The sequence below is a fragment of the Crotalus tigris genome, unplaced genomic scaffold (genome assembly GCF_016545835.1).
Source record: "Crotalus tigris isolate CLP2741 ecotype Arizona unplaced genomic scaffold, ASM1654583v1 scf7180000017639.5415321, whole genome shotgun sequence".
NCBI classification, from domain to species: Eukaryota; Metazoa; Chordata; class Lepidosauria; order Squamata; family Viperidae; genus Crotalus; species Crotalus tigris.
Genome location: NW_024096532.1, coordinates 2628397 through 2644245, shown reverse-complemented (window position 1 = coordinate 2644245; position 15849 = coordinate 2628397). Strand labels below are relative to the sequence as shown.

The 15849-nt window shown below is 42.1% G+C and overlaps 1 protein-coding gene across 1 annotated transcript in view; it reads right to left on the bottom strand.

The window, feature by feature from the left end:
* Nucleotides 1–4821: 4821 nt before the first annotated feature.
* EPS8L1 (EPS8 like 1) overlaps nucleotides 4822–15849 on the bottom strand; it is a 49209-nt gene continuing 38181 nt past the window's right edge. The window contains exons 19-21 of the mRNA XM_039335142.1: nucleotides 13899–14070; nucleotides 9267–9399; nucleotides 4822–7235 (exon numbers count right to left, since the gene is read on the bottom strand). Coding sequence (XP_039191076.1) covers nucleotides 7164–7235; nucleotides 9267–9399; nucleotides 13899–14070 — 377 coding nt within the window. The 3' untranslated portion in view covers nucleotides 4822–7163. The remainder of the gene's footprint in view (nucleotides 7236–9266; nucleotides 9400–13898; nucleotides 14071–15849) is intronic.

Here is a 15849-nt window from a genome sequence, read left to right as displayed (position 1 = left end):
TGGCAGGGACTCATTTGATGCATAGAGGAAGGTAATGACCATAGCAAACACAAGGCCCGAATGGAATGAAGAAAAAAGGTGCAGTCTTCTATCACAGTGGTTCTCAACCTGTGGGTCGGGACCCCATTTGGGGTCGAACGACCATTTCACGGGGGTCGCCAAACAACGCAGTCCGCCATTTTTTTCCCCCTTTTCCTTATCTGTGCTACTCCCTTTTATTCTATTGGCTTTTGAAAGCCAACAGAATAGACTCTCTTGAATAGAGTCTAATTCTATTGGCTTTCAAAAGCCAATAGGAATTGTCCAGGCTGTCTCTGCCTTGCTGAGCCCGCCAAAAGTCCCATTCTGCAAACGGTGCTGCACCAATTGAATAGTCCTCGACTTACGACCGGTTGAGTAGTCCTCGACTTACGACCGGTTGGGGGTCGCGGCATTAAAAAGGTTGAGAACCACTGTTCTATCACATCAGATCATTCTAATTGTATTGTCTACTATCCTTGTTTTTAAAATTTCAGCCCCACTTGGAATGAACTGGAGCTCATCCTAACACTGAGCTGTGGCTCATACTCAAAAACAATATATGAATGCATAAATGTCCACATGGATAATAAAATCTATATCCCTCTGTAGCAAACTCCAGGAATCAGGAAAAACCTCACTGTTTGATTGGTGGTTTGTCTAAACTGGTCATTAAATGTGAGCTTAGTAATGGGACAATGTCAAATAAATTCATAATTCTCCATCAGATGTTGTCCTCCAATTTTAAGAGATGGAGAGGGAGTTTCGTTTCACAAGGCTACAATTTAGAAGGGTAGCAGCCCAGGCAGAAAAATTACTCCTAAGCTTTTCACAGTTGTTGCTTTTGTAATTTTGGTTACCTAATTCTTCCCCACTGAGATGATCAACTTATATTTGGATTTTTCTGGAGTATGGATAAGGGCTTACATGATTGAAAGCTGCTTCCTACAAATAATAGAGAATCCCTCTCCACAGAGAACAGAACAGATAAAGAATCCCTCTCCATAGTGTTAAAGAGGAGACTAGTCAGTCCAATTATCTTTAATACTTAATTTTCTGTGGTCAGATGAGGTAGGCAAGAAATGTATGTGGAATGTGTGAGCTGTCTGTCTGATAGACAGCTCATTCGCCATATAATCCAAACTTTCACTTTTGTAGGGATCCACTCAAGTCTCCTCGATGGGTGGTCACCCAAGACTCCATTTACAAAATTCCACTAAAGGGAAAACAAGAAGTATTTCTGGAAACTGTAGCAAGTTTAAATTCCTCCTAATACTCAGCCTGAATCTTTGTTCTTTTCATTTTAATCCTTGGTCCTTATCAAGCTCATGGTATCAACAGATACTCTAGATATGTTACACTCTTAAAGAGTTATGTAGTTATTATTATACCAATTGTCACTTTGCAAGTTAAATATGACCAGGGACTTTAATTGTTCCTCGTGGGACTTGGTTTGTAGACCCCTTAACCCTGATTCTATTTCTCTGAACCCATTTCAGCTTTTCTGTGTCTCTTTTAAAGTGCAGTGTCCTGAACCCACCATAACTCCAAATGAAATCTAACCAGCAAAGAGTACAATGGGACAATTCCTTCTAGCATTGGTATTGCAAAAATCCTATATCAATCTTTTTAACTGCTGCATCTCACTACTTGCTCATATTCAGTTGGATAGATCCTTCTCATGTTTACTTCTGCCAAACCAGATCTCCCTAGTCCAGTATTTATATTTTTTCCCCCTCTATTGAGATGGAAGACTTCACATTGGTCACCACTGAACATCATCATGTTGGATTTGAAACAACGTTCGAAATTAAAATATGTTCGGTGATTTTTTTGTTTAGAGTCTAATCTATTATCTGCAAATTTGATAAGCATCGCTTTCATCTATTCCACTTTCTAGTAAATATGTTGAATAACACAGAAGCAAAGCTGGAGCTCTTCTGAGCTCTATTTGAAACTTCTCCAGGATGATTGAGAATTATTTATGATCTTCTGATGGGTGTGACTGTTCAAGCAGTTGCCAGTCTTCCTGTGGGTCTCTTGCCAGCTGTCCACAAAGATACATCCTGGTTTGCCAACTCATTGAAAAGAAAATCCGAGACCCACATAACTACTTAACTGAATAACCCATAAGAAAATTCTGGGTTTTCCTCCAGCTCTACCCTATTCCCAGCATCTTCTATGATTGCTTCCCTAATGGAGATGGCTGTTGGTTAGGAAATATATAGCAAGGGGAAGATCCCTGAAGGGCTGTGTGTGTGGATGTGGCAATATATGGAATTTGGCAACTGAAGTGATATTTCTCGCCAGGATTGAGTCATCCTCTCAGTAGCTCCCAACCCTGTCCTAAATACCCTTGTCAAACCAGAACTCGCATTCCATCTTCAGCACATGCCACTGCTTATCTTGAGACTTCTGGATACCTCATTGAGCTATTATGAGTTTGTGGGATCAACCACTACCCATGGATCCAACGTGCCAGGCAAGACGGAGTCAACATTTCCCCCCACTCCATTCTGCCTGGCCGGTTGAAGTTGGCAGGCCAAGCCTATGTTGGGATCCACCCTCCAAAGCAAGCTCAAACCCGCTCTGAAAGGGTCTGGGCTTCTCTGTCAGGAATTAGAAGAATCTGCTCCATAAACAGTGCTCACCACAACATTCAAGTTGCAAAATCCAGACACTTTCTTCAAAACAAACTGCTTGGACCTGCTTTCCTCCAAATGAGCCCAAATAAGCGGCTTTGTGGTTTCTACCCAGCACTGGGAGGGAAGAAGAGAAGGACCCTTGATCTTAGTAAAGAGCTGTGCAGAAATAGCAGCTGAGGTATTGGATAGGTATGGAGAAACTCCAAGTTAAGTTCTCATCAGATCATGGAGCTCACTGAGTTTTTCTTTTAGCCTAACTAGTTCAAAGAGTTGTTGCTGTTAGGATAAAATGATGAGATGGCATCCAGTTCTGGTCACTATGACATGATAGCAGTATTCCAGTATTTGAGGGGCTACCACGAAGAAGAGGGGGGTCAACTTATTTTCCAAAGCACCAGAATTCAAGACAAGAAAGAATGGATGGAAACTAATCAAGGAGAGAAACAACCTAGAACTAAGGAGAAATTTCCTGACAGTTAGAACAATTAATCAATGGAACAACCTGCCTTCAGAAGTTGTGAATGTTCCAACACTGGAAGTTTTAAAGAAGAGACTGGACAGCTATCTATCTGAAAGGATATAGGATCTCCTGCTTGAACAGGGGGTTGGACTAGGGGACTTCCAATATCCCTTCCAGCTCTATTCTGATTCTAGAAAGAATGCAGAAAAGAACAGCAAAGATAATTAGGGAACTAGAAACTAAACATAATGATAAATGGTTGCAGGAACTTGGTAGGTCTAGTCCAGGGGTAGGGAACCTTGGCTCTTTTATGATTTGTGGACTTCAATACCCAGAATTCCTGAACCAGCCATGCTGACTCAGGAATTCTGGGAATTGAAACTCACAAGTCACAAAAGAGCCAAGTTCCCTACCCCTGGTCTAGTCTAATGAAGAGAAAGACTAGGGATGACATGACAGCAGCCTTCCAGTATTTGAGGGGTCCCAAAGCTGCTTTTTCATGAGACAACTGGACTTTGTTGTTTTTCTTTGAAGACATTTCACTTCTTATCCAAGAAGCTTCTTCAGCTCAAAGCTCAGAGCTGAAAAAGCTTCTTGGATGAGAAGCAAAACGTCTTCAGAGAAAAACAACAAAATCCAGTTGCCTCATGAAAAAGCAGCTTTGGGATAACTATGACCTGGATGATTGAGCATCTCCATAGACAGTATTTGAGGGGCTGTCACTGAGAAGGGGTGGTGGTGTTGACCTATTCTGCAAAGTACCTGAGAGCAGGACAAAAAATAATGGATGGAACATTATCAGAGATTCAGTCTAGAATTAAGGAGAACTTTCTTGACAGTGAAAGCAATCAGTGGGATTGGTTGCCTCCAGAAGTTGTGGGTGCTCCATCAGTTAAGGTTTTAAAAAAGAGATTGGATAGCCATTTGTCTGGAATGATATAGGGGCTCATGCCTTGAGCTGGGGGGGGGGGGTTTGGATTAGAAGATCTCCAAGGTCTCATCCATTATTCTATGTTCTACATTTGGGACATTACAGACACAATCTTGAGCTCTCAAGAAAAAAGCCAGAACAAGGAATCAGTCAATCATGGGGTGGAGAAAGATCTTGGGAACTTAGACCAGACTTGATGTGGAAAGCTGATGCAGAAACTGAACCAGTGGAAGAAAATGGTGGAAATATTTTGATGTTTTGCCCTTCTACAGTAAATGTAAAATATTTTTTGCCATTTCTTCAACATTTATCTCTCTCCTCTTTTCATTTCATGGTTCCTTACATCACACCTGGATAATCCCATTTCATATCACAAAACTAAGAAGAAGGTAAACCCACTAACATTCTTTTTAGCCCTATAATGCACTACTAGTCTCTTGAAATAATTTGACCTCATTCTAATGTGAATTAGCTTGGGATAATTTTAACAGGACCCCAGTTTATAAAAACAGAATAAATAAGAATAACGAGTTTTAGGAGAAACAACAGCCATGAAGTTATATAATGGTTTAACATGGAAGAATACAGCTGAAACTCTGCCATTAAAACAGATCAATCCAGAGGGCTATTTCTACCGGGTGAAATGAAAACATCGGTATGTCAATAAATGGTCAATGAATTATGAGATTAACAGATCGGTGAACTTGCATCAGTTGCCATATTATTCACTGCTTGCGCGCATTACTGGAAATGAACCACGAGGTAGATTATTGTTTGAAACATTTATTTACAGATTTTAATATAATTAACAATGTCTTCCATAAAACCTCCCCAAGTCCTGAAACAATAAGAGATACCGCATTTCCATCATGTCCCACTACAGCAAACAAGCAGCCGGGCCTCTCAGGAAGTTTGGAGAAAATAAACCACAGACATAACATGTGCAAATTTTAACCAATTATAAATGAGAGATGGTCTCCTGTGTGAGTTTTTTTGGACTGCACTAAATTTGCCAGCTGCAAATTAAATTGAAATCCCTTACAGGTAGTCCTCGCTTTACAACCACCATTGAGCCCAAAAGTTTTGTTGCTAAGCGAGACATTTGTTAAGTGAGCTTTGCCCCATTTTATGACTTTCCTTGCCACATTTGTTCATTGAATCACTACACATGTTAAATTAGAGAATGAATTAGTTAAGTGAATCTGGCTTTCCCATTGACTTTGCTTGTCAGAGGGTTGCAAAGGGGACACCGTCATAAGTATGAATCAGTTGCCAAGTATTTGAATTTTGATCATGTGACCATGGAGATGCTGCAATGGTTTTAAGTGTGAAAAACAATCATAAGTCACTTTTTTCCAGTGCAGTTTTATCTTTGAAAGGTCACTAAATGAACTGTTGTAAGTCAAGGACTACCTGTATTTTGGATTCACTAATGCCACCATAAGGAATAGATAATCTTGGAATTGATTCTTAGTCCTTCTGCAAAAATGGTCCCATGTAAAGCAGCCGTAGAACAGAATTTCTGGCCTTAAAAATGTTATTTGAAATCTTATTTCCTGGGAGATTTTACATGCTGCTCAGAAACCCATTTTGCTTAATAGGCAACTTAACTAGGGACTTGTTCTAGAGAATTTTCAAAATCAATTTTTTTTAAAGAAATTTTAAAAATCAATCTTTTTAAAACAAATATTAACAACAATAATTTCATATAAATAGGCTTAAAATAAATATTGGGAATATTGGCATTAATTATGGGAAAGCAGCTTACAGTGATTTTTGCCATCCACACCTTTCGCTTCCACAACAATTTACAGCAGCTTGTGAGTAAACAATCTGTGCAGAACTGCTAGTAGATTTAGGGGTAAAACTGAACTCAAGAAACTTCTAATGAAAACTGTTTTAACAGCAATCAAAATTATGGTGCACTGTTCAACATATGTTCATCAAATTGTGAGAAAGCTATTGGAAAAAAAGAACTAATTAAATAACTAGCTAACACACATATACACAAATACACACCATAATGAAACTGAAGCACAGCAAATGGTCCCATTTTATCATAAAGGCTTTTTTTTTTAGTTGAAACATCACATTTTCTTGCATAAGATTCCTTCAAAGCAGCTGATTCAGTTCATTTTCCCCATAAAAAATGCTTTCAGGACAATAGGAACAAGCTGTTAAAAATCTGGCTAAATCTTTTTGATTTACAGGGAAATTATCTGTAGTTAAACAGCTTGGTTTGCCCATAGAGGCTGCCGACTGCCATCTAGTGGCCAAAAGTGTATTGTTCTGTGACAAAGGCCTCTGAATTTAAAGCAATTAACTCTTGTAATAGTAATTCATCACTTTTCATGACACATACTTACTTAGATTATTTAACATTTTTTTAATGTTGAGCTATTATTTCACAGGAACCAATCTATTAAAAAAAGAACAGGTGGAGTCATTGTGGCTAGACAGGATGATTTGCTTTAAAAGTTCATAGAGTTGTAAAATGTTACTCACTGAACACGCAGGTAGAACTCTGATTACATTTCCTGTGCTGATCTATGAACTGGATTAAATAAACTGTGTATAAAATCATTGATTTTATGTAGATTTACATGCATAGTTCATGAGGCCATACATCTGAAAAAAAATTTGTTCAATAATATTCCGACTGATGTTTAATGAAAGAACTAAATAGATGATGTAATAGCGCATACTATACCATATTAGTATTTCCCTACTGAAAGATTGAGAGCTAATTCTACAAGGAGATAAGCAATTGTTCCAAAATGGAGAAAGTGTAGATCTTATAGGTCACAATTATTTCCTTTTTTTTTAATTTGGGGATTAAGGAAGGGGGAGAGTGAATATTGTTCCATGACCTCTATTTTAAAAAGAGAGATTTGAGAATACCAGGAAGTTTCTCTTGTTTGATGGCAAATCAAACTTCCTGGTATTCTCAAATCTCTCTTTTTAAAATAAAACACACCCACAGTAACAATTACAACCAATTCTTTCACACTGATCCTACACAGGCTAGATTCTGATCCTGTAGAGAGAGGAATCTGAATTTCCACATTGCTTTAGCAAAGTCACATCACCACACAAGAAGAGAGCTCTATTAGTCCAATCCTTCTGCTTTTATCTTTTGTCTTGCCATCACGACCTCTAGCTCTGACATTTTCCCAGAATCCTAGAAGAAAAAAGAGAAAATTAAGAATGAAGTGCTCATCTGGGCTCTATCTAACAAAATGAAATTCAATGTAGAGAAAAGTAAAGTTTTACACTTAGGCAAGAAAAACCAAAAGTACACATATAGATTGGGTGAAACCAGGCTTAATAGCAGCAACTGTGAGAGGGATCTTGGAGTCTTAGTGGACAATCAATTAAATATGAGGCAACCGTGTTTGGCAGCAGCCAAAAAAGCTAATGCAATCCTAAGTTGCATTAACAGAGGGATTCAATCAAGATTGTGTGAGGTACACAATCTTGATTGAATCCCTCTGTTAATGCAACTTAGGATTGCATTGTTTTGTTTTTTTTTTTGCAATCCTAAATTGCATTAACAGAGGGATTCAATCAAGGTATTGTAGATTTTGATGTTAAAGAAATTAATTTGATGTTGAACTTTATAACAGCTGCAAGATTATTTGGTGGGGCAATATTGGAAGAAAAACTTATTGCCTACTTTGGAAGAATGGATACTTAAAGTGTCTAATTTAGCAGACATAGCGAAAATCTCCGCCTATTTGAAGGATCATTCACAAGAAAAATATATTATGGTTTGGAGAAGATGGATTGATTACATTCAGAAGAAATATGAGATTGAAAAGTATTATCTTGCTTTTGAGTAGATTCTAGATAATTATTATTAGTTTTAATTATTTTATTATTTTTGACTTAATTTGTTAATATTTGTTAGGAGAAGGAGTTAAAGTATGTTATGTTTTGATTGATAGTATAGTTGATCAATATTAGTTAGATTATGTTTGTTTATTTTATTTTTTATCCTGTAATCCAGTGGTTCTCAACCTTTCTAATGCCGTGACCCCATAATACAGTTCCCCATGTTGTGGTGACCCCCAAGTGGGTGTGGCCACCAATAAGAGGGAGTAGGACAGCTAGGGAAAAGGGAAAAAAATGGCGGACAGCATGGTTTGGCGACCCCCATGAAATGGTCGTTTGACCCCAAATGGGGTCCCGACCCACAGGTTGAGAACCACTGCTGTAATCAGCTCTGGGAAGTGGGGGAGGGGGGAAGGGGTGGGGGGATTTATATTGTAATAAATTTATAAATTTTTTTAAATAAATAAATAAAAAGATTGTGTGAGGTACTAATACCACTTTATAAAACAGGGATGTCAAACTCGCAACATCATGTGATGTGACATATTGTGACTTTTTTGCTATTGCCGGCAATGGGGGAGGGGCATAGTTTTGCTAGATTGCATCCAGCCTGCAGGCTGGCAATTTGACACCCCTGCTATAAAGCCTTAGTAAGACCACACCTAGAATACTGCAACCAATTTTGGTCTCCACACTATAAAAAAGATGTTGAGACTCTAGAAAAGGTACAGAGAAGAGCAACAGAGATGATTATGGGACTGGAGGCTCAAACATATGAAGAACGGTTACAGGAACTAGGCATAGCTGGTCTAGTAAAGAGAAGGATCAAGGGAGACATGATAGCAGTGTTCCTATATTTGAGGGGCTGTCACATAGAGGAGGGGCTCAACCTATTTTCCGAAGCACCTGAAGGCCAGACAAGGAAAAACGGATGGAAGCTTATCAAGAAGAGATTCAAGCTAGAGATAAGGAGAAATTTCCTGACAGTGAGAACAATCAACCAATGGAACAGTTTGCCTTCACGTGTTGTTGGAGTTTGATCACTGGAAGCTTTCAAGAAGAGACTGGACTGTCATCTGTCAGAAATGCTGTAGGATCTCCTGCTTGGGTGGGGGGTTGGACTAGATGACCCACAAGGCCCCTTGCAACTGTTATTCTGATTCTGATTCTTATCTTCAAGCACAAAACTCTCCTTATGTTATCTACTTCTTTGAAACTTTTGCATAGTCTCATCCCACTCAGCCCTCCCCCTCCAATCCTTATATCTTTGCTGAATCGTGCTAGATTTCTTAGTTCCTTGAGGTCTGAATGGTCAAGAACGGTCTCAGTTCACCACACTTTTCTCAACCCTTAGAAGAAATTTCAAAATCCCTGGTACCTTTAGGAGGGCTTTCTGGATGGTAACCTGGCTGTAGACTCGAGGTCCTTCTTCTGGGTTGATAGCTCTGAACTCATCCTTTTTCAAGGACAGGAGCTGAGCGCCATTCAGAATCCCCAAAGCATGGACAACCCTGCAGAAAGGAAAAGGGTAGGTAAAATAAATAGGCTGTGATAGGAAAAAGGAGCTATTTCATTTAAATTCTAAAAATGAAACCAATTTGAAAGTCACCTTTAACTAGGTCAAACTCTGGCAGATCTTTTGACCAAATAGCAGAATGTCTAAAAAATTTTCATTGTGTTTAATTTATTTATTCAGTGTAAGGCAAAGTTACATTAGCTAGGAAACTACAATTCTAATGCAGAGTAATAAGTTTGGCTACCTAACATTGCTAGCCCTGTTTCATTCACGCTCATGCGTTTTTCCAAGATCCGCCACAGGGGGTGAGCTAGCTCCATTCCAGAAAGAAAGACAACGGGTTTCCTGCAGCAGCATCTGGGGCCCTCTCCCTCCACTGAAGCTGCCTCACAAGCGTGCGTTGCAATTGGGAAGGTCCAGAAGGATTCTAATCGTATGAGGTGCTGGCTCGTCCTTTGCACAAAGTGGTACCTATTTATCTACCCACATAGAACATGCTTTCAAACTTCTAGGTGGGCAGAAACTGAGTCAAGAGATGGGGGGGGGACTCTTCCCCCTACCCCAACCAAACAGGAATCTTATTTAGCACAGTTTTAATCTTAACTTTAGTTAGGATCTATTAGGGGTATAGAACTAAAATCCATAATGGATCATAGTTCAGCGGCAAATTTTAGAAGCCTACCAACTAATTCAGGAAAGCTGTTGCTGCTGCTTTATATTGTGGCTATTGCAGAAGTCATTCTCTAAATCAGTGGTTCTCAACCTTTTTGAACGAATCGCCCCCTTGAGCCAATGAGGAAGTTGTCATCGCCCCCTCCCCCAACATAACCTCTCAATCACAACATAGGGAATAATTCTTCAATTTATGCAAACACTTATTTTGTTTTCTTTAAAATTGTCATCAGGACATATGATGCAAATAATTTATTTCCAGTCTTTTTTCCATATCTCAACTGTGTGAAAAATTTTGGTGCCACCCGTCACTTTATTCCCAGACTTCGTGATACATGTATTTCATTATTATCTTATTTATTCAAGACACTTAAATGTAATGACCATTGAAAACAAAATTCAACTGCAAGAAAGTGAAATGCCCAAAAAGAAAAACAGTAACATTTAATGATTGAATTACAAGTGAAATTTAAGATGCAAAAAGAAATATAAAAAGGGCATAAGAACAAACCGCAATGCAGGAACTAAGAATTTCAAGACGAAAACTCTGAAACTAAATTAAGATTCGAGGAAAGTATATATAGTCACAAACACTGTAAAAAGGATTAAAAAGTCACAAAGAAAATATAATATCGAACTGGAGTGCATGCTAAAAAAGTACAATACAAAGAGACACACAAAACAGCATGCGATGTTTCGAAAGAAGCACTCCCCCCTCCATCACTGCCCATTCTGGCCAATGGTGAGCCACTGTATGGGTAGAGCAGAGGTGAGCAACCCAAAACACTCAAAGAGCCACTTGGACCCGTTTCCCATCGAAAACAAAACACTGGGAGCTGCAAAACCCTTTTGACATCTAAAATGAAGATAACACTGCATATATCCTTTTTTACCTTTATTATATATATATCTTCAGTGTTATCTTCATTTTAGATGTCAAAAGGGTCTCTCTCTCTCTCTCCCTCCTCTCCCTCTCCCTCCCTCCCTCTTTCTGCCCTTGGTCTGCCAGTCCTCTTCCTCCACTCAGTGTGTGTGTGTGAGAGAGAGAGAGGGAGGGGGGAGAGAGAGGCACTTGCGCTTCCTCTCTCTCTCTCTTTCTCTCTCTTTTTCTCTTTCCCCTCTCCCTCTCTTTCTCTCTTTCCTCTCCCTCCCTCCCCCCTTCTTTCTCCAGGTGAGGAGAGAGAGGGGGGAGAGAGAGGCACTTCCTCTCTTTCTCTCTCTTTTTCTCTTTCCCCTCTCCCTCTCTCTTTCTCTCTTTCCTCTCCCTCCCTCCCCCCTTCTTTCTCCAGGTGAGGAGAGAGAGAGGGGGAGAGAGAGAGGCACTTGTGCTTCCTCTCTCTTTCTCTCTTTCTCTCTCTTTCTCTTTCCCCTCTCCCTCTCTCTTTCTCTCTTTCATCTCCCTCCCTCCCACCTTCTTTCTCCAGGTGAGGAGAGAGAGAGGGGAGAGAGAGAGGCACTTGCACTTCCTCTCTCTTTCTCTCTTTCTCTCTTTCTCTCTCTTTCTCTTTCCCTTCTTCCTCTCTCTTTCTCTCTTTCCTCTCCCTCCCTCCCACCTTCTTTCTCCAGGTGAGGAGAGAGAGGGGGGGAGAGAGAGGCACTTGCGCTTCATCTCTCTCTTTCCTCTCTTTCTCTTTCTCCTCCCTTTCTCTCTTTCCTCTCCCTCCCTCCCCCTTCTTTCTCCAGGTGAGGAGAGAGGGGGAAGAGAGAGACACTTGCGCTTCTTCTTTCTTTCCTCTCTTTCTCTCTCTTTTTCTCTTTCCCCTCTCCCTCTCTCTTTCCTCTCCCTCCCTCCCCCTTCTTTCTCCAGGTGAGGAGAGAGAGAGGGGGGAGAGAGAGGCACTTGCGCTTCCTCTCTCTTTCCTCTCTTTCTCTTTCCCCTCTCCCTCTCCCTTTCTCTCTTTCCTCTCCCTCCCTCCCTCCCCCTTCTTTCTTCAGATGAGGAGAGGGGGGAGAGAGAGGCACTTGCGCGCTTCCTCTCTCTCTTTCCTCTCTTTCTCTCTCTTTTTCTCTTTCCCCTCTCCCTCTCTCTTTCTCTCTTTCCTCTCTCTCCCTCCCCCTTCCCCCTTTCTCCAGGTGAGGAGAGAGAGAGGGGGGAGAGATAGAGGCACTTGCGCTTCCTCTCTCTGTCCTCTCTTTCTCTTTCCCCTCTCCCTCTCCCTTTCTCTCTTTCCTCTCCCTCCCTCCCTCCCCCCTTCTTTCTTCAGATGAGGAGAGGGGGAGAGAGAGGCACTTGTGTTTCCTCTCTCTCTTTCCTCTCTTTCTCTCTTTTTCTCTTTCCCCTCTCCCTCTCTCTTTCCTCTCCCTCCCCCTTTTTTCTCCAGGTGAGGAGAAAGAGAGAGAGAGAGAGAGAGAGAGAGAGAAAATGAAAGGCAGAGGGCACCGAAGGGGTGGGGAGGGGGGGCAGGAGGCAGCAGAAGACCCTGTTGCTGCTGGAGGCACCCAGCTTTGCTGCCTGCCAGGCCTGCAGGGACGTCTCAGCTCACGGTCACGTTGGCAGGCTGTCCCACGTGCCACTGGCGTCCCTGAGCTCAAGTCGGGACCACGGGGCATCTGCAGAATGCCCCGCCCGTTGGCTGCATCGCCAAGCCTCCCCTCGTGCCGCCAGCATCCCTGGGCTTAACTCGCAAGGCATCTGCAGAACACCCCCATCAGCTGCTGGAGGAGCTGAGGCTGCTCCGCAACACATGACGCTCCCGGCCATCCGCGACCCATCAGCATCACCCAGGGAGCGATGCCCCCTCCGGCCACCACCCCAGCCAGGACTGCCGCCCGTGGGACAACAGGAGGAAGAAGGGGAGGAAGAGGAGCGCAAGGAAGCCGGCGCCGGACCCCAGGAGGAGGCGCTCCCGCGGGTCTGGTTGGAAAATGCCTCCCCCTCCCTTTCTCTCCCCATCTTCTACTCACCTCTCAAAGCAGCCAGGACTCTGGCGCACCTTCCCGGCCAGCTGGGCCAACAGTCCCATGGCTGGGGATCACAGGGTCAGCTCTCCCTCAGGGCCGCGGCTTGCAGGAAGGCTGGCCCGCTAGGCTGAGGCTCTGGTGGGCTGCTCCCAGCGGGGATCCTGGGGATCCCCTGCGTGGTTCCCCAGCCATGTGCACTTGGTACGGGGCCAGCCAGGGAAATGGACTTCCTGGCTGCGCTTGTCCCAGGAGGTGGGGCACCCGTGCGCAGGGCCAACCAGATGCCCTGTGAGGGGGCAAATCCGCATCAGAGAGAGAGAGAGAGAGAGAGAGGCACAAGTGCCTCTCTCTCTCTATCTCTCTCTCCAAATGGCGGAGGAGGCTTGGAGCTGCAGGGGCAGGCTCAAAAATGTCCCCAAAACTTCTTGCTCCATCGCCCCCATATCGCCCCCTTTTCGTTCCTTCGCCCCCACGTCGCCCCTTTTCATTCCATCGCCCCCCGTCACCCCTTTTCATTCCATCGCCCCCCTGAAAAATGAAATCGTCCCCTGGGGGGCAATATCGCCCAGGTTAAGAACCACGGCTCTAAATCAGGGGTAGGCAACTTTGGCTCTTTTATGACTCGTGGACTTCAACTCCCAGAACTCCTGAGCCAGCATGGCTCAGCTTGGAAACTTCTCTCTTTCCCCTCAGCATGGGTGGCTCAGGAATTCTGGGAGTTGAAGTCCACCAGTCATAAAAGAGCCAAGGTAGCCTATCCCTGCTCTAAATTATTACGCATTTGTCAACTAGGAAGATTGTTGATACGCATAGCATCTCTGATCTAGAATCTAATACGATTTAAAGAGAGAAATAGCCAATCTAAGTGTATTTCATTATCAACCCACATATTTTCTCAAAGATAAACAGAGACCAACTCACAATGGATTGAACCCTTTGGCCTCCAACCAGGTCCGGACTTGATCAGAATTTGAATTGTAGTCTAAAGGGACATCAGTATCCAGAGTACGTGGGATATGAAGAGTTTTGCCATAGCCACTTGTCCCGTTGGCCAGCCTGAAGACAAGCTCCTCGTTGACCACGCTGAAGTGTTCTACCAGAGCAGAAAGAGATATCACTCAAGGATTCATTGGAAATGAATCACTGGAGAAAGAAAGGATTTGTCCTTTATATCTAGGTAAGTGCAAGAACTATGTGTTTTCTTCCAAGAACTTTTTTTTTTTTCCAGATGTGGAAATACAGGTAGTTCAGAGTTTATGTACTTTGGGGCAGATCATATCCAGAAGAAAATATATCACTTACTGTTCCAAAACATTCACTTCTGAAAATGGATGAGCCATTCCTGTGTTGGTAGGATGGTGGGGGGGGGGGAGAGAGGAAGGACGGACTGCCCAATTTTGCACATCTCCATTTGTAGCCCATACTTTAGGTGGGAGTCCTATCCCATCTACAGTATCCTGCAGTAAACTAAAATGCTGTAGGTTCTACAGAATTTTTGCAGGATTAAATTATGGATTTGATTGCTCCAGTGCTTCAGATAATGTGGACAAGGGTATAAGTAGTCCTCGACTTATGACAGTTACAACAGCACTGAAAAAGGTGACTTATGACCATTTTTCACACTTAGGACTGTTGCAGCATCCCCTTAGTCACGTGGTCAAAATTCAAACGCTTGGCAACCGGTTTGTATCTGTGATGGTTGCAGTGTCCCAGGGTCACGTGATTAGCTTTTGTGACTTTCTGACAAGCAAAGTCAATGCAGAAACCAGATTCACCTTAACAACTGTATTGCTAACTTAACAATTGCAATGGTTCATGTAAAACTGTGGCAAGAAAATGGGGCAAAACTCACTTAACAAATGTCTCATTCAGCAACATAAATTTTTAGGATCAGTTGCGATCGTAAGTCAAGGACTACCTGTATTTACTAGTAGTATGAGACCATAGCTGCAGTCTTCCTAGATCTGGGCATCCAATGGTTAACACCTCATATCATCAGCCAGCATCATGATAACTTCTGAGAATTCTGAATGTTGAAGCCCAGACATTTAGAAGATTGGATTATCTACAACAGGTTGTACCAAGGATTTGGAAAACCAGGCCCATTGTTTTCAGGGACCACATGCCAGAGCTTTAGGTAATGTTCTTTGCTGTATCATTAACAGGGAGTAGATTTGGGAAAGCAAACCAGCAAATGGTTTAATTGAAATAATTTCTTTAGTTGAAAGAAGTAGCCAGGAAGTAAAAAGAAAATGAAGTTATTCTCAGAGCAAGTAGTTCTTCAGTTATGAGGGTAGGGTACTAAGTGCTGTAGAAAGGACATCAGGATTTGGGATAAAGTCTCAAATTTTGGTAGGTCACAGGAGCAGGTTCGCTCTGCAAAAAGACTATTTTTATACCTTCCTTCCAATATTACATGATCCACCATTTTAGGAAACCATTAAGAAGCTAGTTTAGTTGTTTGAAAATATATAGATCATGTTGCTTTCTTCTAGAGCAGCGGTTCCCAATCTTTTCTATACCTTGTACCCCTAGAATGCTTCTGATATATTCTCTCATCCCTTACAAAAGTTTGAAATAACGGCAATGAATTATGCATATACACTATATTTTTGAAACTTCTAAACCCAAGTTGTTGTACTCCCTGGAATGTCGTCTCGCACCACTGGTTTTAGAGCAAGGATGGGGAACATGTGGTTTCTAAATGCTACTGAGCTGTCCAATAGTTCTAGTCAACCATGAACATTGGTGAGGGAGATGATTGGAATGTAATTCAGCAACTTCTGAAGGACACAAGGTCTCCCTCACTGCCCTAGACTCAGAGTTCAGATTGTCCAAAGGATATTTTAGGAGACAAATCAACTCCATCTAA